The sequence below is a fragment of the Equus caballus genome, chromosome 11 (genome assembly GCF_041296265.1).
Source record: "Equus caballus isolate H_3958 breed thoroughbred chromosome 11, TB-T2T, whole genome shotgun sequence".
Lineage (NCBI taxonomy): Eukaryota > Metazoa > Chordata > Mammalia > Perissodactyla > Equidae > Equus > Equus caballus.
The window spans coordinates 1,225,682-1,249,506 of NC_091694.1; the positions used below are offsets into that span (position 1 = coordinate 1,225,682).

The 23,825-nt window shown below is 61.1% G+C and overlaps 4 protein-coding genes and 1 long non-coding RNA gene across 14 annotated transcripts; 2 read left to right on the top strand and 3 right to left on the bottom strand.

The window, feature by feature from the left end:
- Positions 1–226: 226 nt before the first annotated feature.
- LOC138916076 (uncharacterized) lies at positions 227–8,512 on the bottom strand. The gene is made up of 4 exons (XR_011422729.1): positions 8,380–8,512; positions 6,810–6,885; positions 2,098–2,580; positions 227–841 (listed from the first exon to the last, which is right to left on the bottom strand). It is a non-coding gene; the product is annotated as an uncharacterized lncRNA (long non-coding RNA).
- LOC100146938 (carbonyl reductase [NADPH] 2) lies at positions 4,409–6,867 on the top strand. The gene is given in 9 exon segments (XM_005597040.4): positions 4,409–4,593; positions 5,113–5,210; positions 5,323–5,477; positions 5,574–5,616; positions 5,728–5,827; positions 5,951–6,015; positions 6,255–6,372; positions 6,463–6,530; positions 6,532–6,867. Coding segments are annotated over 9 exon segments (738 nt in total). The 5' UTR covers positions 4,409–4,538; the 3' UTR covers positions 6,568–6,867.
- Positions 8,513–8,533: 21 nt separating the features above from the next.
- On the top strand, positions 8,534–10,865 carry DCXR (dicarbonyl and L-xylulose reductase). 2 transcript variants are annotated; one of them, XM_023651745.2, is made up of 8 exons: positions 8,534–9,040; positions 9,114–9,211; positions 9,722–9,876; positions 9,970–10,012; positions 10,088–10,187; positions 10,284–10,348; positions 10,441–10,558; positions 10,692–10,865. In XM_023651745.2, exons 1-8 carry the CDS (start codon positions 8,989–8,991, stop codon positions 10,793–10,795), a joined length of 735 nt encoding a protein of 244 aa, XP_023507513.1. In that variant the 5' UTR covers positions 8,534–8,988; the 3' UTR covers positions 10,796–10,865. The 2 variants fall into 2 exon arrangements, with proteins under 2 accessions (XP_023507513.1, XP_023507512.1); XM_023651744.2 differs by having other exon boundaries at positions 8,885–9,040; positions 10,263–10,348.
- Positions 10,866–12,283: 1,418 nt separating this feature from the next.
- On the bottom strand, positions 12,284–15,317 carry RAC3 (Rac family small GTPase 3). Of its 3 annotated transcripts, none has more exons than XM_023651747.2 (6): positions 14,783–15,317; positions 14,128–14,199; positions 13,801–13,918; positions 13,607–13,669; positions 12,992–13,151; positions 12,284–12,786 (listed from the first exon to the last, which is right to left on the bottom strand). In XM_023651747.2, the coding sequence occupies exons 1-6, from the start codon at positions 14,815–14,817 to the stop codon at positions 12,656–12,658; spliced, it is 579 nt and encodes a 192-aa protein (XP_023507515.1). In that variant the 5' UTR covers positions 14,818–15,317; the 3' UTR covers positions 12,284–12,655. The 3 variants fall into 3 exon arrangements, with proteins under 3 accessions (XP_023507515.1, XP_023507514.1, XP_023507517.1); XM_023651746.2 differs by having other exon boundaries at positions 12,284–12,840; positions 14,783–15,022; XM_023651749.2 differs by having other exon boundaries at positions 12,287–12,786; positions 12,988–13,151; positions 14,783–15,022.
- Positions 15,318–15,504: 187 nt separating this feature from the next.
- LRRC45 (leucine rich repeat containing 45) lies at positions 15,505–23,713 on the bottom strand. 7 transcript variants are annotated; one of them, XM_070225757.1, is made up of 17 exons: positions 23,092–23,713; positions 22,481–22,542; positions 22,004–22,074; positions 21,541–21,659; positions 21,152–21,280; positions 20,045–20,157; positions 19,631–19,689; positions 19,251–19,328; positions 18,833–18,968; positions 18,680–18,757; positions 18,474–18,585; positions 18,273–18,343; positions 17,750–17,842; positions 17,352–17,444; positions 16,635–16,805; positions 16,414–16,561; positions 15,505–16,160 (listed from the first exon to the last, which is right to left on the bottom strand). In XM_070225757.1, exons 1-17 carry the CDS (start codon positions 23,309–23,311, stop codon positions 15,964–15,966), a joined length of 1,950 nt encoding a protein of 649 aa, XP_070081858.1. In that variant the 5' UTR covers positions 23,312–23,713; the 3' UTR covers positions 15,505–15,963. The 7 variants fall into 7 exon arrangements, with proteins under 7 accessions (XP_070081858.1, XP_070081857.1, XP_070081856.1 ...); XM_070225756.1 differs by having other exon boundaries at positions 16,635–16,808; XM_070225755.1 differs by having other exon boundaries at positions 21,541–21,719.
- Between the last annotated feature and the right edge of the window lie 112 nt (positions 23,714–23,825).

Genomic DNA, 23,825 nt, shown 5'->3' on the forward strand with positions numbered 1-23,825 from the left:
GCCACTGGGCAAGGAAACTTGACCCCCTGAGAGCAACGGAACATGGAGGAGTGGGAGAAGATAAACAGTAGTTATGACCATGTGACCCGCTGCAGAAAAGAGAGCTGTGATAATTTCGTCATTATTTTTACACAAATAGATTTGCATAACGTAGGCAAGGGAGGCGTATTCTGCCACCTTTTAGGTTCTTCTGGCTGGTCTCAGAATTAAGTTAACATGAGACAGATTAACAGGGGAAAATCAAGCAAAGTTTAATAAAATGTATGCATGGGAGAAACCCAAGAAAACTGAGTGACTCGCCAACATGGCCCGCGCCACCACATTCAATACCATCGTTGCTAAAGACAAAGGAGGGTGTTGGGAGTAGTGGTTTGGGACTTCAAAGGGGAGGAAGGCAATTCACGTGGAGGTGGAAAAGAAACGCTCGTTAACAAGTGTTTGCTCTGCCTTGGGAAGAGAATGGGAGCTGAAGAGGGCTTTGACCACACGGGCCTTGCTAGCTTCCTCCCTGTCTATCACATCCAGTTGATACGACACTACAGTTATCCACCGTGATGACTGCTTCCTGGGACTGGCCGTCCATCTTAAATACCTTCAGGCAGTCAGGGGGAAGGTCAAAGTTTTTCCTGAGTCTTTTGACCTTAAAAATAATCACACCAGGGGCTGGCCCCGTGGCCGAGTGGTTAAGTTCGCGCGCTCCGCTGCAGGCGGCCCAGTGTTTCGTTGGTTCAAATCCTGGGCGCGGACACGGCACTGCTCACCAAACCACGCTGAGGCAGCGTCCCACATGCCACAACTAGAAGAACCCACAACGAAGAATATACAACTATGTACCAGGGGGCTTTGGGGAGAAAAAGGAAAAAAATAAAATCAAAAAAAATAATAATAATAATCACACCAAAGAGACATATTTTGGAATGGCAAAATCTGATCTCCCAGAGTGATGTGGATCAAGGCTGCCCCAGGGAGAGAAGTCGCAGGGGTCCTGGCCTACGTGCTGCTCTATGTGACCCGATTCAGTCTAAAGTTATACGACCACACAATAACCAGACCCCCCTGCACTGGTTCCATTTAACGACTTTTTACGTCGTTCCTTTGTCTCTTAGAAATAAGTCACGTACCCATGCCTTATAAATTGAGGCCTAACCCTCAGCATATTGCCACTCTTCACTGCCCATGGGTCCTGTCCCCATGCTGCAGCCCTGGACTGCCCATGGGTCCTGTCCCCATGCTATTCTCTGAACAAAAGAGCACTAGTACCAGACCTTGAGAGTCCAAGAAATCTTTCTTTCGACTCCTCGCCTCACCGAGCCCACATCAAGAGCACACGTTAACCAATTTTTTCTCTTCTCTCCTCTTGTTCCCACACCATCTGCCATAAGACGTGTTTACAGTGGCTAACATTCTCAGTTTTTAAGTTGCAGGTGTGGGGGCCTGGAATTGGCCACCCCAAGATATGTCTCTTTGGCATGAGGATCATTTTGAGCTGGTTACTTTTGAAAACTGCAGATGGGAATGAGACTCTGAAAAGTGGAATTTACTTACCCTTTGGTAAGAGACATTTACATTTGTAAGGGAAATCTCCATCTGTAAAGGTGTCTCCCTCTGTGAACCAGGAAGAAGTGGGGATGACCTTATCTCTAGAAAGTCTTGATAAATCAATGCGGAAGGCAAGGACTTAAATCTGCATAATAATCTTACTCTTGGTTACCGTACTTGTCTGGTAACCTCCTGTAACTGACTCCCCCCACCCCAACATCCTCCTTTGTCTTTAGCTGAAGATGATATTTAAGGTGCTGGCTTCAGCCATTTTGGCTAGTTGCTCAGATTGCCTGAGGCTGTCCCATGTACACGTGTTATAAAGCTTTGTTCGATTTTCTCCTGTTACTCTGCATCATGTGAATGTAATTCGTTCACCGGCCAGAATAACCCACAGCCGGTAAAGGAGATGTCTTCCTCCCCTACACAGGATACCTAAAGGGCGTACGACTCAGTTGGAAGAGGAATGAACATCAACCAGAGATAGATAAGGGGCGTCATGCCATCTTTTGGGGAGAGGGTAGCATGTGTTTGGTCGTGTGCTGTTGGTTGACTTACGTTAGGCAGATTCTGCTGTTGGCTTTCCTTGGAAGCTCAGTTCAATGGCCTGTGGCAGATTTGTCTTGGGCCCAGGTACGTCGCACGAGGCTGAACCCAGAGTGCCAGAACCCCTTTCGCTGCATAGTTCCGAGCTGGTGTGGAACACAGGAGACATTTCACCAGAAACTTGAGAAGTGAAGCTGGGGCAGCCACTTCTTTTAATGCCTGGAAGGCTGATGCAGCGACTGAGTGCTCCAGAGAGAGACAGACTAGGGAGGCGGGACATCCAAGGACAACACGTGACCCTGGACTGCACTCTTTCACTGGGAAGAACTGAAATGGGGAGTTCCAGTTGTGCACGACGAGTAAGTTCCAGAGACCTGCTGAACAGCACGGTGCCCAGAGCCACACTCTGCACCGTACCCTGCAAGCCCAGGAGAAGGGCCAGATTTCAGCTTATGCACTGTCACTGCCAACAAAAGCCAACAGAGCTGAGGAAACCTGTGGAGGCAATGGATATGTTTATGACCTTGATTGTGGTGATGTTTCACGGGTAAATGCATGTGTTCAAACTCTCCAAATTGTATACAATAAACATGTGCAGTTTAGTGGATATCAATTACATAGCAATAAAGCTGTTTTTTTAAAGAACACCATTGGGACACCTTATGAAACCTGAATAGGGGCTGAGCATCACATGGTCAGGACGCATGGTGTTGATCTAAGGACTATGACAGTGGCGTGGCATTGTACGTGTTGTGTGTGTTGTGGTTGTGCAGGGAACAGACACTAAGCTGTTTGGGGGTTCTGGGGTGCTAGTTTTGCAAATTACTCTCTGGTTCAGAGGAAAATAACTTCTACTATCATTGCAACTCTGAATTTGTTTTTTTAAGATTTTTTTTTTTCCTTTTGCTCCCCAAAGCCCCCCAGTACATAGTTGTATTTTCTTCGTTGTGGGTCCTTCTAGTTGTGGCATGTGGGACGCTGCCTCAGCGTGGTTTGATGAGCAGTGCCATGTCCACACCCAGGATTCGAACCAACGAAACACGGGGCCGTCTGCAGTGGAGTGCACAAACTTAACCACTCGGCCACGGGGCCAGCCCCCCCTTTTTTTTTTTTTAAGAGTTTTTTTTTTATTCTGAATTATTTTTAAATGAAAATCCTCTCTAGCGTTTGACAATGTGTCTGGAGTGTAGTGGTGGCCTTGGTGAAGCAGGGCAGGCACCGCTGGGTTTGATTCGGGGTGTAGGTTGATGGAAGTAGGGAGACTGTTAAGGGGTGGGTACTTGGGAGGCCCCCCGACCCAGAGGGACCTCTGTGAGTAGATCAGGCAGGGGGTGGGCAGGGGGCTGGGGGCTGCCCCCCAGGCCACCGCTGCTGAACGTCCCTATCCCCCAAGCCACCTGGAGGTCAGCTCCCAGGGCTCAGGACAGGGGTGGAGCAGGTGTGCTCCGTCCTGGGGATGTTGTGAAGACCCCGCAGCTGACACTGCAGATGAGACAGCCCCATGCTGCCCAAGGGAGCTTTCCAGGCGTGCCTCCTGCGTGCATTCCGGGGGGATTCTCTCATGCACAGAGGTGATCTCAGTTGTCCGCCTCCACCGCCTGCACCGAGTCCCTCTTAAGAATGAACTTCCAATGGCTATGGGGGACTCTGACTCTGAGTGAGGACAGGGCACAGGGGCCCACCTGCCTGTTGGGGCCACACCTGGAGGGCCTGGTGCAGGTGTCACATGCCCTGACCTGACTCCCAGACTTCCAAGGAGGCACTGGTCCTGCAAGACCTGTTACACAGGATGGGAGGCACTTGGGATGCACCCTCAGACTCCTTCCCAGGATAGAATTACCATCAGAATCCACAGGCATTTTAAGTGGCACAAAGAAGGAGCACGTATTAAGTTCTTTACCTGCCTCTCCCCAGAAGAGTCCACAGATTTGGAAATCTGAGAGAGAGGAGGATGCCTCAGGGAGGTCACATCTGTGGGCAGAGGGCAGAGACCTAGGCTTGCATGGCCAGGACTTAGTGGCCTACACACTGGGGCCATCAAGGGGTTGAAGTTGGTGGGAGCAGGGGACCAACTTCAAGCAAGGCGCAGTGTGCCTTGGCCATCAGCCCGGGCCCCTGGGCCCAGGGCTTGCACGGGCCAGCTCCAGGCCATCTGTCCCCAGCCAGCCAAGAGGTGGCACGGTCCCTCAATCCAGGATTTATTTTTAATTTCTTTTCAAACCCAGGATGGAGACTCTGCCCAGAGCCTGTGGAGTGTGGGGGAAAGGGGAGGCCCCTCCAGGGGAGTCAGCTCGTGCCAACAGGAAGCAATAGCTTCCTATTGCACTGATGCCCCACCCTGGCCCGGGGGCCCCGCCTCTTGTCCTTTGGTGACCCATACACATTCCTGCTCCAGCCAGGTCTATAAAACCTCCAGGTCCTCCTCTCCCGCTGGACAGAGGCTTGGAGCCAGCATGATGCAGCTGAATTTCCATGGGCTGAAGGCCCTGGTGACAGGGGCAGGGAAAGGTGAGTGTGAGCAGAGCATGGGGGCGGGGGCCTGAGGTGGAGAGCAAGCTGGCCAGACCCGAAGCCTCACAGGTCCACACTGAGGTCTGTGAGTCCCTTGTGTCTGTCCTAACCGGCCCCATCAGCAACTGTCCCCCACCCACGGCCCTAGGACCTGGGTCTGGGCAGCTTCCCACCACCCAGCAGGCCCCGTTGGGACAGGACACTAGCCCCTCCCTGCTCAGTGCAAGATCTCCCCCCAGACCACCATGGAGGGCAGCCCGCAGCCTCAGGCTGGGCAGATGGGGGTCCCAGCCAAGGCCTCTTCCCTGGGCCCGGTGGGAAGGAGCCACCCTCTGGGGCCTCCCTTGACTGGATGCTGGCTGGCAGGCCTCTGATCAGGCGCTCATTTAATCCCAGGCGATCACCCCCTGGCCAGCACCCTCCCACTGCTCTTTCCTGAGCAGCAAAGCTGCAGCCCCCACCCCCAGCCCTGATGCAGATGCTTGGGGCCATGTGCCTCCCACTGCACCCCTGTAGGGATCGGGCGGGACACTGTGAAGGTCCTGCATGCCTTGGGAGCCAGAGTGGTGGCTGTGAGCCGCACCAACGCCGACCTGGTCAGCCTCTCCAAGGAGGTGAGGCGCCAAGCCCCGCCATGGCCCCGGCCGGCCCCCCACACCCCTGGGGATCCTCAAGAGCCTGCTGCGACCTCCCACCCCAGCATCACTGCCCAATGCCTCCTCACAGTGCCCTGGGGTAGAACCGGTGTGTGTGGACCTGGGTGACTGGGAGGCCACGGAGCGGGCGCTGGGCAGCGTGGGCCCCGTGGACCTGCTGGTGAACAACGCTGCCGTGGCCCTGACATATCCATTCCTGGAGACCACCAAGGAGGTCTTTGACAGGTGGGGAGTGGAAGAGCAGGTGGGCTGGGGAGGGGGCTGCTGAGGATGTGGGGCAGATGTGGCCCACGTCCAGCTGACTGTCCGCTCTCCCCCCAGGTCCTTCAATGTGAACCTGCGCTCTGTGTTCCAGGTCTCCCAGGTGAGCCAGCAGGGGGAGGGTGTGGCCCAGGGCTGACATGGCCCAGTGCTGACACAGCCCGGGTGGGGGTGCACTGGGGTCAGGCTGCCCCCTCTCCCACTCTGCTTCCAGATCGTGGCCCGGGGCATGATCGACCGTGGGGTACCTGGCTCCATCGTTAATGTCTCCAGCATGGTGGCCCATGTCACCTTTCCCAACCTAGCTGCCTACAGTGAGTCCCTCGGCCCAGACTGTACACCCCATTCCACGCCAGAGCCTCTGGGCTCTGGGGCTGGGCCTCTGGGCAAAGAAGCCTAAATCTCTAGGGGTCCACAGTGCTGCTCTCCCCTCATAGGCTGCACCAAGGGCGGAATGACCATGCTGACCAAAGCCATGGCCATGGAGCTGGGGCCACACAAAGTAGGCATGGGAGCATTGGGGGGTGTGGGGGCTGGGGACTGTGGGGCTTGGTCCTGGAGGTCAAGGTTGCGGGCTGGGAGAATGAAAATGGGGGCAGGGGGGTGAGACAGTCCTGCGGCCCACCCAAGGCTCTGGGCAGTGGGGTCAGGGGTTGACCCCTCACAGTGAGCAAGCTCAGCTGGACGGGGTGGGGACTGAAGCCTGTGGGGGCAGGACTAGTCCACTGCCCTTGGCCCCAGATTCGGGTGAACTCCGTGAACCCCACGGTGGTGCTGACGGCCATGGGCAAGCACGTCACGGCAGACCCCGAGGTCCTCCGCAAGCTGAAGGAGCGTCACCCACTGCAGAAGTTTGCAGGTCGATGGGCCACAGGGGGTGTGGGGGGTGGCAGGTGTGCCCAGGGCAGCTGGGCTGAGTCCCACTGACGCGGCCCACCGTCTGCTGCAGAGGTGGAGGACGTGGTCAACAGCATCCTCTTCCTGCTCAGCGACCTCAGCGCCTCCACCAGCGGCTTTGGGCATCCTTGTGGACGGCGGGTACCTGGCCTCCTAGAGCGCCTTGCACGCAGAGGCCAGCAGGACCCCGCTTGCAGCGCCAAGGCCCCATGCCTGGACCACAGCTCCACCCACATGCCCCACCCCACGGGCTCGCAGCTCTCCCGCTCCACCTCCATGCTCCCCACCATCGCCCTGCCGCCTCTGCCCGTCCCACAGCCATGCAGACCAGCAGCTGCCACACTCATCCGCATCCACCCCCTCCCTGCCAGAGACCCCGCCCTTGTCATCCCCACTCACCACGTCCTCCGGTGTGTTCCGGTTCATTTGCCGAAATAAACGGAGGTCATTGTGGGAACCAGCACATGCCAGGGTTCTGGAGGGGCAAGCCACGAGGGTTCGGTCCGGGATTGGCGGGGTGCACATTTTACCTTCCGTGAAGCAATGAGGGGGCCAAGCCTGAAGCCAATCGGATTCCACCGCTGACCCCACCTTTTGGCTAAAGGGCCAGCATTCCTTCTCAAGGAGGAGATTCCTCATGTCCATGCCCCAACCTGTAATACCCAAGCAGCCCCAGGAAGAGGGCAGAGGACTGAGGGCAGCGGGCGGCCTGCAGCCACCTTCCCTCCCCTGACACTCTGGCCCAGCCCTTCAGCCCAGCATCCTGGCTCATCGGTCGATTGCTGCCCATTGGAGAGAGCAGAGGATCTGCGGAGCTGTGGGGAGATGCCCCGTGCCCTCCCTAGGCCATCCCTAGGGAAGATGAAACCCAGCGCTCAGCCCGGGCTGACGGGAAGGGGCTGTACCCTTCTAGTTTATCCAACCCTAGGGAACCCAGCCCCACCTCTGGGCACACCGCCCCCCGCGACACCATCCAGGAGACAGCAGCCCAAGCTGGGGAGGCATCCACAGCTGCTGCTCTAAATACTGTCCTTGGCCTGAATCCGGGGACAACAGCCTTGCAGCTGGAGTGGCCAGAGGGTCTCGCCAGCCCTGCTGGGTTCCAGCTGTGCTTGCCTGGGTCAGGTCCCCACGTGGTATGTGCCATCTTGGAGGCCAGGGTGTGGGTGTTATGAGGGCTGAGGTGGCTGGTCAGTCAGCTGGACTAGCTCAGTGTCCAACCCTGGGCAGGCGGGCAGGGGCTGAGGGGTTGGGTTGGGGCCCTCCGGGCCCTGGTACTGCTAGACAGGAGAGCACAGGGCGTGGAGTGGGGTGGGGAATGCCGAGAGCACTTCCTGCCAGCCCGCAGGGCCTCTCAGAGCAATGTTTTGGCCGAGGCTGGCTCGGGGCACGCCTGCCGCCCACTGATGACCACAAGACAAGTGAAAGGATTTGGATCCATTCTCGGGGCAAGGGAAAGCCACCGAAGGGACCTAAACAGATGTGCCTTTCAGGAGGGACAGGCTGGAGGCTGTCCCTTGCTTGGCCTCTGGCAGGCAGGGTCCAAGGTCAGGAGCAGAAGGCAGGGTTTGCTGGGCGGCCAGGGGTTGTGAGCTGCACCTCGGGGCCACCAGGGGAGGACTCATTTGGCCATCCTTCAGGGGCTTCTCAAACCTATGCCTCCTGCTGCCTCTGCTCACATCGAGCCTGTCACAGCCCCCTATCTGGGCCCAAAGCTCCAGTGATCCCAAGGCCCTGCAATCACTCATTCCTTCCTCTTGGCCACAGAAGGTCCTTGGGACAGTGGTCCTAGACTTTCCCATCATGACCCACAGAAGAAAACAGCTTTTCCGGGGTGCCTGTGTGCACGCGGGCACAAGTACATCTGTGACTGACCCTGAAGCCTCAGGAAGCAGAGCTCGCTCTTGCTGGCCACCATGTGCCTCGATGACCCCAATCCTATCCCTTCCTGTCCTCTCCAAGTTCTTACAAGTGCTGGTGGCCTCCTGCGGGCTGGCAGGGCTGACTTTGGGCTCAACTCCTTGGAGGCTAAAGGGGCCCTTTGTCGCCACGGCCTCTCCTTCAGGCTTCTATGGCCGATCAAACTCTTCCCTCTGGGCACTACAGGTGAGCAGGCAGGAGCCACCCCAGGGCTGGGGCAGGGGCGCCTGCCATCCTTTCTGCCAAACTCTTCTCAGAAACAAAAACAGAAATGTTAGCATTGCGTTCTCCGCTTCACGTGTAGCTACACGTTCTTTCTGGTATTAACTACCATGTTAGTACGTAATCCTCTTCTTGGCAGGGAAGAAATGCCGGCTAAGAGCCGCTAGACCCAGTTCACGCCGGGTTGCTGGGTCGCCAGCGGGCAGTTTGAGACACCCGGCTCCCAGGCCCAGCGCGGACCCCGCCTGCCCCGCCCCAGCCGCGCCCACTGCTTTCGGCCAATCGCCCCTGCAGGCTGGGCCTCTCTGTGGGTGTCCCCGCCCCCCGCCAGGACTCCGCCCCGCGACTGGCCCCGCCCCGCGCCCTCCCGGCGGCCTCGTGCAATCCCGGGCTCGCAGTTGGGCGGTCGCGGCGCGCAGGGCCTAACCGCAACGCCATGGAGCTGGGGCTCGCGGGCCGCCGGGCGCTCGTGACCGGAGCGGGCAAAGGTGGGCCGGGGGCCGGGGGCGGTGGCCGGGGCGGCCGGGGAGGGGCGCCAGCACTGAGCTGCGCTCCCCGCAGGCATCGGGCGCAGCATGGTCCAGGCGCTGCACGCGGCGGGTGTGCAGGTGGTGGCCGTGAGCCGGACCCGGGCCGACCTGGACAGCCTGGTCCGCGAGGTAGGCGCCGCCCTGCCCCAGCGCAGCGGGCGACGGGCGGGAGCGGGCCCTGCACGCGCGGGAGCCAGGCGCTGGGGACACCAAGGACCCTCAACACCCCCTCCCAGGGCGCGGGGCCTCCGTGGGTGCTCGAGTGGCCGAGACAACTGTGACGCCCCCTGGGCTTGGAGAGAGGCAGAAGCGCCTGGCTGCTTTGCAGGCCCTGGGCAGAGGCGCTAGGACCCAGGGAGGAGGTGGACTGGCTGGAGGCGGGGCCAGGCTCTTGTTCCCGAAGCCCTGAGCTGCCCAGTGGCCCAGAGGCTGCGGTAACTGCCGCCCCCCCCCCCCCCCCCCCCACTTAGCAGCCGCGAGAAGGTGGAAGGCTCCTCTGGGACCCCTAACCCCTCCCCGGATCGAGCCTAAAGGTCACCCAGATCCAGGCCCCCTCCCTGGCGTGGCAGTGGCCCAGCTGTGCCCCTTCTTGGGCATGGAGCCTCTGGTAGCTGGACCCCCACCACTCAACACACACAGTGCCCCGGGATAGAGCCCGTGTGCGTGGACCTGGGTGACTGGGAGGCCACTGAGCGGGCGCTGGGCGGAGTGGGCCCTGTGGACCTGCTGGTGAACAACGCCGCCGTGGCACTGCTTCAGCCCTTCCTGGAAGTCACTAAGGAGGCGATTGACACGTGAGCTGGCGGGTGAAGGAACCTGGGGGGGAAGTGCTGTCCCCTGCAGCAGCAGCCCCAGTCCCTGACCCCGGTCTGTCCATCTGCCTCCAGGTCGTTCGACATAAACCTGCGGGCTGTCATCCAGGTGTCTCAGGTGAGCTGTCCTCAGGACAGGATGGGAACTGAAGGGTGACGCTAGTTCTGCTTCATGCTCCCTTTGCAATTCCAGATCGTGGCCCAGGGCTTAATAGCTCGGGGAGCCCAGGGGTCCATCGTGAATGTCTCCAGCCAGGCCTCCCAGCGCGCACTGACTAACCACAGCGTCTACTGTGCGTGAGCCCAAGCTGTACCCTGGCCTCCGCCCCCGCCCCCGTCGCCCAGCCTGCAGCCAGCCCAGGCTCCAGGCATGCCATCTCTCCTCACAGGCTCCACCAAGGGTGCTATGGACATGCTGACCAAGGTGATGGCTCTGGAGCTTGGGCCACACAAGGTGAGCCCCGCTGAGGTGCCTCCCACCACCCAGCCCACCTTGCCCAGGGCACCCCAGCCCACCTTTCTGACCCTCTGCGTGTCCCGGTGCAGATCCGGGTGAATGCAGTGAACCCTACAGTGGTGATGACACCCATGGGCCGGGCCAACTGGAGTGACCCCCAGAAGGGAAAGCCCATGCTGGACCGCATTCCACTTGGGAGGTTTGCTGGTGAGTTGGGTGGGAGCCCAGCTGGGAGTTGCAGCTGTAGCCCTTATGCCTGCCCGGGTGAGGGGCGGTAGGGAAGGGTGAAAGGCAGCCCCCTTCATCTACACCCACACCCTGACCCCCACCCCGTCCAAAGAGGTGGAGAATGTGGTGGACACCATCCTCTTCCTGCTGAGTGACCGGAGCAGCATGACCACGGGCTGCACCTTGCCAGTTGATGGGGGTTTCCTAGCCACCTGATCCTCCTCCACCCACACCCAGCCCTGCCCCCACCATCCCTCCAATAAATGTGATTCCTCTGCCCAGCCTACACACTGATTTCTAGGTTGCTGGCAGGTGGATGGAAAATATAGAGCTCAAGGCTGGCTGTAGTCCCAGGTAGGAGGACACCCATTCAACTTCCACCCCAGACCAGGTGGCAGCCTGGCTCCTATGCCTCAGATTTTCAGACCTCGCCAAGCCTTCGGCAGGGGTTGGGAGGCGGGACCTTCCAGAAAGCCAGGTCCAAAGGAGCGTGGGGAATTTGACCAAGGATGACCTTTGGCCCTGTCCAGAGGCCTCTGGGGTGGAAGCAGTGGAGTTTTTAACACCAGCTCTGTGCCTGAAATTCTGACATGAATGTTGGTCGATATTCTTTGAAGTTAATGAGAAAGAGAAAAGTGAAATAGGGAGATCTGAGTTGGCATTTCAGTATTGTCAATGACCTGAGTGACTTCTCTGCTGAGTCAGATGATAGTTTTCAAATGCTGGAAGAAGATTTCTTCAACTTTTTGAGTTGTTCATCATGGACTGAGTACAGACACAACACATTGAAGTTTAATCTGCATTTTTCCTTCAATTTAAGTCTAGACAATTAAGTCAAGCCCCAGCTGTAGAATCTGCCAATTTCCAGGGTGTATATACTCCCACCTTTATATGGTATCCCTACCACAGATAGGTAAATAAGGTAGGGGTAAATAACCCCAAAAGCATAGATGATAGTAATATGTACAAAAATAATTAGGAAGTGATATATTTTATTTGCTAATTGTTTTTAATACAACTAATTGTTAAGTTTATATAATTATTAATAATGGCTGTTTAACAACCAGCTAGCAAAATTCCTTAAGACTTAGCCGTCGGCTCTGCCGATCCAATGTGAGCCAGCTCTGCACACCACAGGGAGGGAGCCGAGTGTGGCTTTCAGGTCACGTGTCTGCCTGGAGTGGTGCCCTGCGACCTCCACTGAAGTCCTGGTGCCCCCACTTCTGCCTTCGGCTGGGCTGTGTGTCTCCACAGCACTCTTGTCCTGACCTCCACACCTTTAGCCACCCTGGTCCCTCTGCCTAGATGCCCTTCCTCCTGACGACTTCTCTTCTTGAGTACTCAGCTCAGGGTCCCCCAGCCCGGCCCCGGGCTCCATAGTGCTCCATGGGACCTGATGGAGACTGTCCCCAACCACACCTGGGGGGCTGCATGAGCAGAGGTCACCTGATTCCCCTGTGTGTGCCCCTCCCAGAGACCCAAAGGCAGCACAAGGGGCTTCATCCAGAAGAGCTAAACGCACTTGCTCCCCCTTTCCTCTGGGTCAGCTCCTTTGGAGCCTGAAATAGCTCAGCAAGCTCTTCTCTCCTCTTGCCCAGGGTGTGGGGTCAAGCTCATCCCCTCCACCCCATGCCGCCCCATACCTGTGGCTGGGGGGTGATGGTAGACGGGCAGACAGAGGCGGGGCAGGTAGCAAGACAGCCAGATGTTGGAGAATGTTTATTGTATAAAATAAGAAGGGGCCGCCCCATCCCGGGGCCCATGGACAGAACCAACCCCCAACCTCCCCCAGAGGGAAGCCCGTCCTGGGGCTGCCCTGGACCTGCCCCTGCAGCCTGAGGGAGACCCTGCTCCCTCCCGGCCTCCCGTGGGAGCCAGGGGAGGCTGGAGCGGCCCCCAGAAAGGGGAGGCAGAGCCCACGGACCCCATCGCCCCAGCCCCGCCCCCGGGAGTGGCAGACCCGTCCCCATGCTCCTCCCTCCCCATCACTTCCCCACAGCAGACTTAGGGACACCAAACATCTCAACACAACAGCAGACACGGGTGGGGGCGGGGCTGCTCCTCTAGAAGCCGGCTCTAGAAGACTGTGCACTTCTTCCCCGGCTTCTTCACGGGGGGCGGGCAGAGCACAGCGCGGATGGCCTCGTCAAACACTGTCTTCAGGCCCCGCTGAGTCAGGGCTGAGCACTCCAGGTACTTGACGGAGCCTGGGGCAGCGAGGGAGGGGGCAGTGAGGAGGGAGCAGCGAGGGTGGGGGGACACTGAGGGTGGAGGTCAGCAAGGGGGAGGACAGAGAGAGAGAGGGGGCAGTGAGGTAGGGAGTGGGACCCGGGATCAGCAAAGGCGGGGGCCAGCAGGGGGCAGCGTTGTGCCCCCAAGAGCACACCTCCCTGCTCCCCCACGCCCACTCACCGATCTCCCGGGCCATGGCCAGGCCCTGTGGGTAGGTGATGGGCGCCAGCTTCTTGTCCCGCAGCCGCTCAATGGTGTCCTTGTCGTCACGCAGATCCAGCTTGGTGCCCACCAGGAGGATGGGCGTGTGGGGGCAGTGGTGCCGCACCTCTGGGTACCACTGTGGCAGTGGACAGAGGCTCTGACCTCTACCCCTTGGGGACTTCTTCCCCAGCCTGGCCCAAAGCAGGCCATGGCTCCTGAGGGCCCCTTCTTCGCAGCCCCTAGACCCACACTTAGCCCTTCCTGCTTCACGGAGTGGCCACTGGATTTGGTAGGGAAATGACCAAGGACAAAAATACCCAGCCAGGAAGCAAGCTTCAAGACCTATCAGGGTCTCGCAGTCAGGGCCCCTCCTTTCTCTGAGAGCCTTGCTCACCCCCCGGACTCCACCCCTGCCCCTCACCCTCCCCAGGGCCACCTTCAGAGCCTACACCCAGCAGATCAAACATGTCCTCTGCTTCTAAAGGACAATTTGCTTGTCTAAGATCTTCACACAAGAGACCCCTGCCCTGTCAGGGCGAGGCCTCTGGGAAACCCCTCCCCAAAGTCAGACTCCCTCCAGCCCTGCCCTACCTTGGCTCGAACATTTTCAAAGGAGGCCGGGCTCACCAGGGAGAAGCAGATCAGAAAGACGTCCTGAGGAGAAAGGTGGGGGCGCCCAAAGGAGAGGGGTCAAGGAGGCTCCAAATGACCCCTGTCACTGACATCAGGACCTCAGGGCCCACCCGAGCCACCCAGCTCCTGGGGCTGGCCCTGTGGTCACCTACAGTCTGGGGATAAGAGAGTGGCCGCAGCCGGTCGTAGTCCTCTTGCCCAGCAGTGTCCCACAGCCCTAGGTTGACCGGCTTCCCATCCACCATCACATTCGCAGAGTAGTTGTCGAAACTGCAGGAATAGAGCGGGGAAGGTCAGCCCACATCTCGGGTTCTCAGGCTGCACAAAACTGAAATTCTGCAGGCAGCTTGGCCCCACCCCAGAAGCTCTGGTGACCAGGGCCACCTGGGCCTGACCTCAAAGCCCACGGGAGCCCCATGCACAAGCACCCAGGCCTCTGACGTGCCAGCTCTGGACCCACCCACAGGGTGGTCACTCACACAGTGGGGATGTACTCTCCCGGGAAGGCGTTGGTCGTGTAGCTGATCAGCAAGCAGGTCTTCCCCACGGCGCTGTGGACAGAGGGTGACCCCATGTTGTCCCAGGCCCTGTGCCTCAGCCCTCTGCCCAGCTCCCTCCCACGGAGCCACAGGCCCAGTTAGGGTGCCTGGGGTGGAGACAGGGGTCCCAGCCCGGCACAACCACAACGACCTAGCGCTAGAGAAGGCGGACCATGGCAGGCGGGTCTCCTCCGTGCGCAGAGCGGTTTGTGCGGGCTGGGGCGAGAGCCCCAGGCAGGGCAGCAGAGTTCCGGGCAACCGGGAAGGGTGGCAGCGGCGGACAGGAGCCGCTGGGGGTCCAGTCCAGGTGAGAGGCCTGGCCCCACCCACTGGGAGGCCAGGCGGCCAGGCAGCATCAGGTGGGCCTGGGCTGCAGGCCTGCGCCCCGCCGCCCGCCGCCCGCCGCCCGCCGCGCCCCCGGCCCACCGCTGCTTCCCGCCCCTGCTCGGTCCCGAGGCGCGCGCGGACCGGGCGGAGGGCGGCAAGGGCGCCCCGCCCGAACCGGGCCGCGCCCCGGAGCCACGCGCCCGGCCGGAACAGGGTCCCCGGCGCCGCGTCCCCCGCCGGGCCCACGGCCTCCGCGCCGCGCACTCACCCATCGCCGACCACCACGCACTTGATGGCCTGCATGGGCGCGGGCCGGGCGGCGGGCGCGGCCGCGAGCCCAGCTGCGGAGAAATGCCCGGCGCCGCAGCGGCCGCGGACCGGAGCCGAGCGCAGACCCGAGCGGACGGAGACAGCCGAGCGCCGCCGAGCGCCGGGCGCGGAGACAGCCGAGCGCGGCCGGCGGGGGGCGCGGGCCCGCCCCCAACCCGGGCCGACGCGCCTGCCAGAGAAATCTGGTGCGGGGCGGGGACCCGGGGCAGCCCCAGCCTGTCCTTGAGCCCCGGAGCGCTCCAGCTGCGGTGAGGGGCAGGACCCGGTGCGCGGGGGCTCCCCGACGCCCCTGTGGCCCACGCCAACAGGCAGTGGAAGCGCAGGCAGCCGATCCCCACCCCCTGGTCGGGCGCACGTGGGGTGGTCTGCGTGTGCGTGGTGTCTAGGGAGAGTGCTCCCAAGGCCCACCGAGGGGCTGAGACGCCCCCCACCCCACCACCAACCTTCCACCTGGAGCCGGCCGGTGAAAAGGGTGTCTGAGGTCACCAGAGGGCGCCCCTGTCTGCTGCAGTGCCTCTGCTGTCCCCACCCGGCAGCTGTCAGTTAGGAGGGGCGACCCAGCCACACCCTGGGGGGTCTTTCCTGCCTGGCCCCAGCACCGGGTCTCCTGCGGCTTGGGAGCACAGGCTAATGTGGGAGAAAGGCAGGGCCCAGAAGGTATCACAGAGTGCAGAAGTTTTGTATTTCCAAACAGACTGGGGAGCGGTCAGTGTGCGTTCACCGTCCATTTCACGGCGGTGACACGTGGCCGGAGCTGGGAGAGCTCCGGCTCCCCTCCCCCACACTCCTTTCCATCATGGGTACATTTTCTCAGGCGTATCAGTCCCTGCCATGGGGACGAGAAGAGTCGGGAAGGGGCTGGGGCGCTAGCCGCTTGGGCCCTGTTGGCCCTTTGGGCTCTGAGCCCGGGCAGCCAGGCCTGCCCGTGGGAAGCTGCCGTGGTCCCACTTGCCCGTTGGTCTTGGTGCTGATTTTCCAAGTCACCAGCTGTAGACCCTGCCTAAGCCGCCAACCGTGCCTGAGGGCCTGTCCCTTGGCAGGAAGAGACGGGCAGGGCTGGGACACGGCCATCACGCACATGCCACCTTCCTGCGGCTCCTGCAGTGTCTCTGCCTCCCTTCACTTCTGGGGGCTCAGGGCCCTCAAGGGAGACCCCTGCACATAAGCCAAGACAGCATTTTGCAGGAAGCTGGCCCTCTGGGCCTCCTCGTCCCGGATCCGCGTGATCTCGGCCTCCTTGAGCCGAAGCTTCTCTCGGAGACAGGCGTTCTCGCTCTCCCTGTCCAGCAGCGCCTCCCGGTGGTCACTCGCCATCACTGCAGGGGAGGGAGCTCAGTGAGGAGCAGGCTCTGGGCACCCCGTGGGTGCGGGCCATTCCAGAGGCCAGCAGAGGGGCGGTGCGGGGCTTTCTCACGGTCCCCTGCATGCAGACACATTCAGCTTTCCGTGCCAGCACCTCTCGGAGCTGAAACCAGGCCCACCTCAGCCCTCCAGCCCAGCCACCTATTCGATGATCCAGGAAGGAAAGGCCCCACAGAGATGGCATGGGGGGCTTGGAGCTCAGCTCACCTTTGAGCTGGCGCTCCAGGGCCGCGGCCTTCTCCTTCAGAGCTTCCTGGGCCGTCAGCTCGGCCTGCAGGCGGCCGTTCTGCTCCTGTAGCTCCACTCTCACCCTGGTCACCTCAGCCACCCTTTCTTGGTCCTTGTTGCTCAGTTCCTGTCAGGCATGGGGGGTGAGATGGCAGCTGGGGGACTGGGGCACCCCTAGGAGCCCTCAAAGTCCCGGCTACCTGCTGCAGCTCCTTCAGGCGCCGCCTCAGGCCCTCCACCTGCTGGCCGAGCTGGCTGGCTCGCGCCTGGGCATCGGCCACCGTCTGCTTCTGCTGCAGGCAGGTGCTCTGAGCCTCGTCCCGCGCCTGTGCCAGCAGCCGCAGCTTCTCCTCCAAGTGAGCCAGGCGCTGCTGCTGTGGGCACAGGAGGGGCTGGTGAGCACAAGGGGGCTCAGGGCCTGCCTGCTGTTTCTGACATGTGGCCCTGAGCTCACATGAGTGACCCACCTCCTTGGACCGAGAGGAGCTTTTATTTGCAACGTGGAAACCACTCTGTTGCTCTAGTTATCTTGTTCTGAACGGGCTCAACTTGAACAAGCCTTCGGGGAGCATCCTTCCTGGGCTCCCCTCCTCAATATCCCAGGCCAACTCCATCCTGCCCTCTGGCCCCCACCTTCAGCCATGCAGTCACAGGCTGCACTGATGGGCCAGACCCCTTCCCACAGCTCAGGGCAGGGTGGCTCTTGGTGGAGGACTAGACATGGTACGAGGACAACTGTCCTGCTCTGACTCCTCCCCACCCCTTGTACCCCTGGAATTCCTGTCCCTGTCTCCCCCTACAGAGCCAACAGACAGCCCTGGTCTTGCCGCTTCAGCCCCGCAGGATGTGCCCTCCCGGGCAGCTCACACCAGTCCCTCAGGCCTCGCCCCCTGGTGGGTGCTGGGCCATGGGCTCACCTCCTCTAAACGAACTTGGTTCTTGGCCTTAATGAGCTCCTCCTCAGCCTGGCCACGCTCATTGAGTGCCACAGCCTTCACTCGGCTCAGCTCCTGCACCGCAGACAGTGACTCACTGGGCCTGTCTTCCTGCCCTGGCCCAGGGACCCCTCCTGGCCCCACCCAGCCATTGACCATGGGGTGGGGGGTAATGGGATGAGACAGACATGACCCCTCCACCAGCCTCCTGAGGGCTTCATTCATTAGGCAGTTTCCATAGCCAAAGGAGCCTTTGTACCACCTTACTAAGTCCCTCTGGCCTCACAGGATCCCAAAGCGGGGCCTGATGAGGCTCTGAGACCACAGCAGGGGTACCCCAGGGGAGGGCAGAACCCAGTGCCCAGCCAGCGTGTTCTCACCTCCTCCAGGGACAGCCGCGCAGCCTCCAGCCTCTGCACCCTCTCTTGCATGGCCTTTTCACTCTCTTCCAGGTGGCGAGTCATGTGCTCCACCTGCCCAGGTGTGGGGCGGGGAAGGGGCTGGCAGGCTGGTTCCTCAGCCTTCTCCCTATGGGATCCCCACCCTGGGAGGCAGGTAAATCTTGGGGACCCTGTTCCTTCCAAGAACTGGCTGCCCCAAGTGGCCTCACAGGAAGGAACAATGGAAGGCACATCCCAGCACCACACCCCAGGTGGCATGGAGCACACAGCAGCCTGCGCTGTGGCCCTAGTGCGGTCGGGATCCCTTCTCGAGCCTGGTCTGGAGGTAGCAGGGCTGGCATCTAGCAGGGCCGGCAAAGAACCGCCATCCAGCAGCCCAAGGTTGTTGAGGGAGCCCAGCCAGGGGTGTGCTTTGGGGACACCATGCCACACTGAAGCGTCTGCCTGCCCTGGGTGGAGGCCCGGGAAAGCAAGAGGCCAGGTGACACAACACATGAGGCACCTCCTTGAAACGCAGCTGCTCTGAGTCCTCCAAGCTCTGTCGAGACCTCTTCTTCTCCAGGTCCAGGCGCTCTAGAAGCCCAGGAGGAAGAGCGTGGGTGGGACTCCTCTGGGGGTCTCCTCGTTCCCAAGGTTCCCCATCCTCCCCTGGCCCAGGGCTCCGGTCTCCAGGCCCCTCAGTGGCAGGCCTGCGCACGCCCACCCTCGGCCTGGACAGCCCGCATCTTCAGCTCGGCCGACGTGTTGGTCAGCTCCTGTCTGGTCAGGAACAGCTGCTCCTGCAGAGATTTCACCTTCCGCTCCAACTCGTCCACCTGGAGAGCCAGCGCCGTGAGGGGGAAGCTTCAGCCCTAGCCCCGCGGTCCCTGCCCTAGGCTTCCTGGGGCATCTGGCCCCGCACCCCCATACCTGGCTTTGCAGAAGCAGGTTCTTTTCGTTGGCAGCCGACAAGTCTCTGAGGAGCTTAGACTCCCGCTCTGCAGCTTCCTGGGGGTGAGAAGGGGCAAGGATACCACCAGCCCCTGCCACCATGCAGCCCCTGCCTGACCCATGCCTGCCCACCTGCTGCTCCAGCCTGTGCTCCTTTGCCTGCCTCTGCACCAGGCTCCGCTGCTCCTGTTCTGCAGTGGCCAGGAGCTCCCCCAGGTCCTGGGCCTTCTGCTCCGACAGCGCCAGAGTGGCCTCAGCCATCTGTAGCCTGAAAGGGGGGAAGGGCCAGCCCCACCCCAGGCCCTCTGTGAGCCCCAGCCCGGCCCCACCTCGAGCCTTGCAAAGGCCTTGCTGTTCTTACTCTTGTCAAGCCACTCTTCACCCCAGCTAGTGCTCGCCTCCTCCAGGAAGCCTTCCCAGGTTACCATCCCAGCCGTTTCCCATCTTTCCTTCATATACTGGGGACTTGGATCCTTGTCTGTACCACCCTCCTCTGCCCTGTGGGCACATCTCTAAGGTGTTCTGAAGCTGCCCCTCCACCCCCACTTACTTGGCCTTGAGGGCATTGATAATGGAGTGCCTCTCATTCAGGGCTTCCTGAAGCTGCCCCACACGTGCTGCTGACGCCCTGTGGGCAGAGAGGAGGGTCCCAGAAACCCAAACCCAAACCCCAAACCAGGGCCCCCTTGGCCCTGGTAACAGCAGCTGTTCCTCACGCTTCTACAGCACCCCAGGTGCTGGGCCAAGAAGTGCTCTGCGTAGCCTCTAGTCCTCCAGCCAACTTTCTCAGGAGCACACGCTATGACCTCATCCGTGGGCAGGTCACAAGTCTCAAGTGAGGTCACCTCCAAGGCCAGAGCCAGGATCCAAACCGTTCGCACCCCAACTGAGCCACAGCTCTGCCTCCTGCAGCCCTGGGGCTGGGCTCACCTGCTGCTCCTGGCCATTTCTTCTCGCTGCTTGTCAATTGTCTCCATCAAGTCCAGAAACTGGGGACAGAGCCAGACAGCCCTGTCAGGACCTGGAGCCTGCCTGCTCCCCCCAGTGAGGCAGAAAGGACAGCAGACACCCACCGAGGCAGCAGGATGACAAAGGGTTCAGCCTCAGCCAGAGAGGACAGCTTCGGCACAGGGGCCCCAGAGCCCCCGTGGGAAGCCTGCCCACTGGCCAGGGGAGTCAAGCAAAGAGGTCGCATCTTGCCCTGCGTGTTGGCTCGGAGAGGCTCCAGCCCCTGGAGGAAGGGAAGATGCTCCCGGCACAGGGCCTAGGGGTCCTTTCGCCCGTGAAGCAGGGGCAGGGCCAGGGCGGGCGCAGCTCTGCATTCGGAGGTTGTGCTGTCCTCACCTGCTTGGACTTCTCTTCCCGGAGGTGCCGCATCTCCTTGCTGAGCACATGGGCACGGGCCTGGTTCTCCCGGAAGGTGGTCTGCCGGTCCTGGTTGTGGTCCATGGCTTGTTCTGTTGGAAGGAGCCAAGCTGTCCACCAGGGGACCTGCTCAGTTTTGGGCTGGCCCAGCCCTGCACCCGGAAGCCAGTCGCCCAAGAATCCACACTGTGTAAGGCAATGTCTCACCCCACAAAGCAAACTGCACACCCCCCAGTGCACTAGGAGGTGAAGAGCTTCAGCACGGGCGGGCGTTGGGCAACAGTGGGGCCAGGAGCCCAGGAGATGCCTGGTGCAGGGGGCATACACATGGGGAGAGGTGGGGGGAGGCTGTTCGACTGCCCCAAGAGGTGAGCACCATCCTAGGGTGACCCGGAGGCAGGGCCAAGAACCAAGAAGTCAGAGATGTCACAGGTCAGGCAGATCCAGCAGGAGGTGGTGACCCCAAGCAGGATCCCAGCCCAAGTTCAGGCCCTCAGGTAGCTGGCACTCTCGGCAGGACAAAGAACCATGGGGAGTGGGAGAGTGCTCAGCCAGTCCCAAGGCTGAGGTGTCAGGGTCACTGAGGGAGTGTGTAGTGGCCATGGCTCCAGCAAAGGCAGCTCGGGCTGGGCGGCCCCACTTTCACACGGCTCACACGCACGGCCATGAACTCCAGGTGACAGGGAGGGCAGATGCTGAGAAGCCCCTCTCCAGCTGTGGCTAGGCTACCTGAGGCAGCAGCACAGTCATCAGGGCAAGGCCTTGAGCCACACTGCCTCAGCTTTCTCCTCTGTGAAGTGGGTGACCGTCCACCTCACTGGGTCTAAGAACCAACTGAGCACACATGGTGGCGCTCAGAGCAGCTCCGGGCGGTAGCTACTCCATCTCACTGCCCTTTCCTCCCCGTGGCGCCCTCTTCCTCGCCCTCCCTCTCTCCATTTGTAATTTAGGCTGCCATCATTATGCGTTTACATGCCCCGAGCCCTGAGCCACCCCTGCCTCGGTGGCTGGGCCTCTGTCAGAGGGAATCAGCTTTATGCCCTGCTCCAAACACAGCAAGCCACCGGCAGCCCGGTATACCCATACCCACAGCTCTGAGGATGTCGCCAGGGACGCTGTTCCCAGCCAGCTCCAGCCTCCACAGGGTTCTGTTGCTGGGGAGACAGTTCACCAGGGCCCGGCCTCCCAGGAGGCCGATGTTATTCCAGCGCAGGTCTGGAAGGAAACCCGTGTCACCAGACAGAATGCACCTGGCAGGGCTGGCCTAGCCCGGATCTGGGGAGGGTACTCTTTTGCGGGGAGAGTATTCTGTGGTCACCAACAGAGCAGGAGCCCCACTCAGCATGCCCCTCCTCCCCAAGAGCGCTATACTCCCTCGATTCCGCTTTCAGGAGAAGACGAAAGAAGCAGCAGGAGGGCTGAGGGAGCAATGGGGTGTAGGACCTGGGAGAGAGGGCCAGCACAGGTGGCCTCACCCAGCTGCTGGAGGCTGGCGTTGCTCTTCAAGGCCAGGGCCAGCTCCTCCGCGCCCTTGTGGCTGATCTGGTTGTTGCGGAGGTCCAGCTGCTGCAGGCTGCCATTGCTGGCCAGCGCCCTGCAAAAGGTGGCGAAGGCGTCTTCCCACGTGCCCAGGTTGTTCCACTCCAGGGTGAGGCTGCAGGAAGGGTGGACATGAGGTGCGTGGCGCCAAGGAGCACCCTGCTCCCATGGGGTGGAGGGGCGCTTGAGAAGAGGCAGAGGCTTGAGGATCTCTGGCAGAAAGGCTGAAGCCACATGAGTAACTTATACCTGCCTACTCCCCACTAGGGGACTGGAAACATGGACAAATGGCCTGAAGAAGTGAACTCTCTCAGGCTGCAGAACCATGTCTTCTGGGGCCAACCCTGAACCATGCAGAGAAAGAGGGGACTCGGGGGCGAGGCTGGACGGCCACCTTACCTCTGAATGGACTTGCTCTGTCGGAGGAGTTTTCCCAGAGCCTCGGCCCCTGCGGCTCGAAGGTTGTTACCCTAGGACAGGAAGAGGCAGGCAGTCACTCCCCGTCCACCAGACTGGGCTCTGAACACCAGGTCCACACCCCACAGGGCCTAGTCAAGTGGTAGGTGAGGCCAGGCTGCAAGCTCTGGGCAGAGGTGCGGCTCCTTTCAGATACTGCTTTCCCTGACCATAGTGGGCCCCCTGGTGCGGGCTCGATCAGTGTGCTCACATGAACACTCTGGAACTCCTGTTCCTGCCCTCAGAACACCCACACACATGCAGGAGACCATCGGAAAATGGAGTGGAGCCCTGTGTGCAAGAGCATTTACAGCCTCGGCTTCTGGCCACTGGGCAGACTACCCCCCCCATAGCTGGGACACAGGCATCCCCCTGCCCCACATGCTCAGGTGGCACACCCCTGAGTGCACATCCACTCACCTTCAGATCCAGAAACCGCACAGTGGTGTTGGTGCACAGCCCCTGGAGCAGCAGTGTGGCCCCTGTAAGGGGGTAGGGTGGTCACTCTCTGACTCTGGTGGCCTGAGCCCTTCCCTGTGGGCTCCGTCTTGGGTCAGCTCCCCAGACAAAGGGGAGGGACGACTGTCCCAGTGGCCCCCACTGGTCAGGGTTCATGTCGGAAATGAGTCGTCCCATTGCCGTGTCAGGTTTGAAACTCTGCAGCTTCTGCCCGGTGCGGAGCCAGGCCGCTGACCCTCTTGCTCACCAGCACACTGAGGCACGCCCAAGTCAGGGGACGCTAAGGCTTGCTCGTTACTAAGAGAAATTGCCCTGCATCCCAGGTTTAAGAAGGGACGCTGCTGCTTGCTTTAACTACAGCACAAAAGAGGAGAAACCTCGCAAAGAAGTGATCAGGTGGGACGGAAGAGCTCTCTCCTGGAGGGAGGCTGCCGAGGACCGGGCGTGTGCAGCCATGGGGCAGCGGTGCCAACAAAGCAAGAGGAGGCCGCCCTGAGGCAAACGGCTTGACCCCAACCCCGACTCTGAAGTTGCCAGGGCTCCCTGGCCCCTGCCCGCCCTCGGATGCCCACCTTCCTCGCTCAGCATGCAGTCACTCAGGACGAGCTGGGTCAGCAGTGCCTCCTTCTGCAACAGCTTGCCCAGGGCCCTGCAGGTGTCCACCGTCAGGCTCTGTGTGGCCAGGTCCAGCCGGCCCCGCGGCAGCTCGTGCAGTTGCTGCAGGACACCCTCCTGGGGCTCGGCCCCGCTCTCCTTGCACAGCCGGCTGTAGGAGCGCCGGAGCTCCTCCATGTCCCCGGCGCCAGCGGGGCTCCCTCCGGTGCTCCAGAGACGGGCCTCCCTGGGAGCCGCTGGGCCGGGAGCTCCTCTCCCCGGGGTCCACAGAGAGCCCGGCAGCTCAGCGTGAGGCGCAACGACCGTAAGTCCTCCCAGTCCAGCAACCACGAGCAAGTGGAGTTGGTTCTAGGCGGGAAGTGGCCTGGGGACCGCTCGAGCAGGGGCCCGGGGAGGAGGGCCCTTCGGGGACAGGGCCTCCCGCGATAGGGCCGGTCCGGGCGTCGCACATACCCCGGACCCAGGCTCCAGCCCTCGCGCCGGGGACCCCCTCTCGTTCGCCGCGGGCCTACGCGGCCGCCGCGGCGCTTCAGTATCCAGGAAGAGCAGGGCGCGCCGGGAAGGGCTGCCGAGAACTACAACTCCCAGGAGGCTTTGCGGAGGAGGGGCTCTCGCCGCGGGCCAATAAGGACGAAGGGGCTGGCGCGCGCTGCGGGCCGCCAGTCCGAGGAGCCGAGGCAGCGCGCGCTCG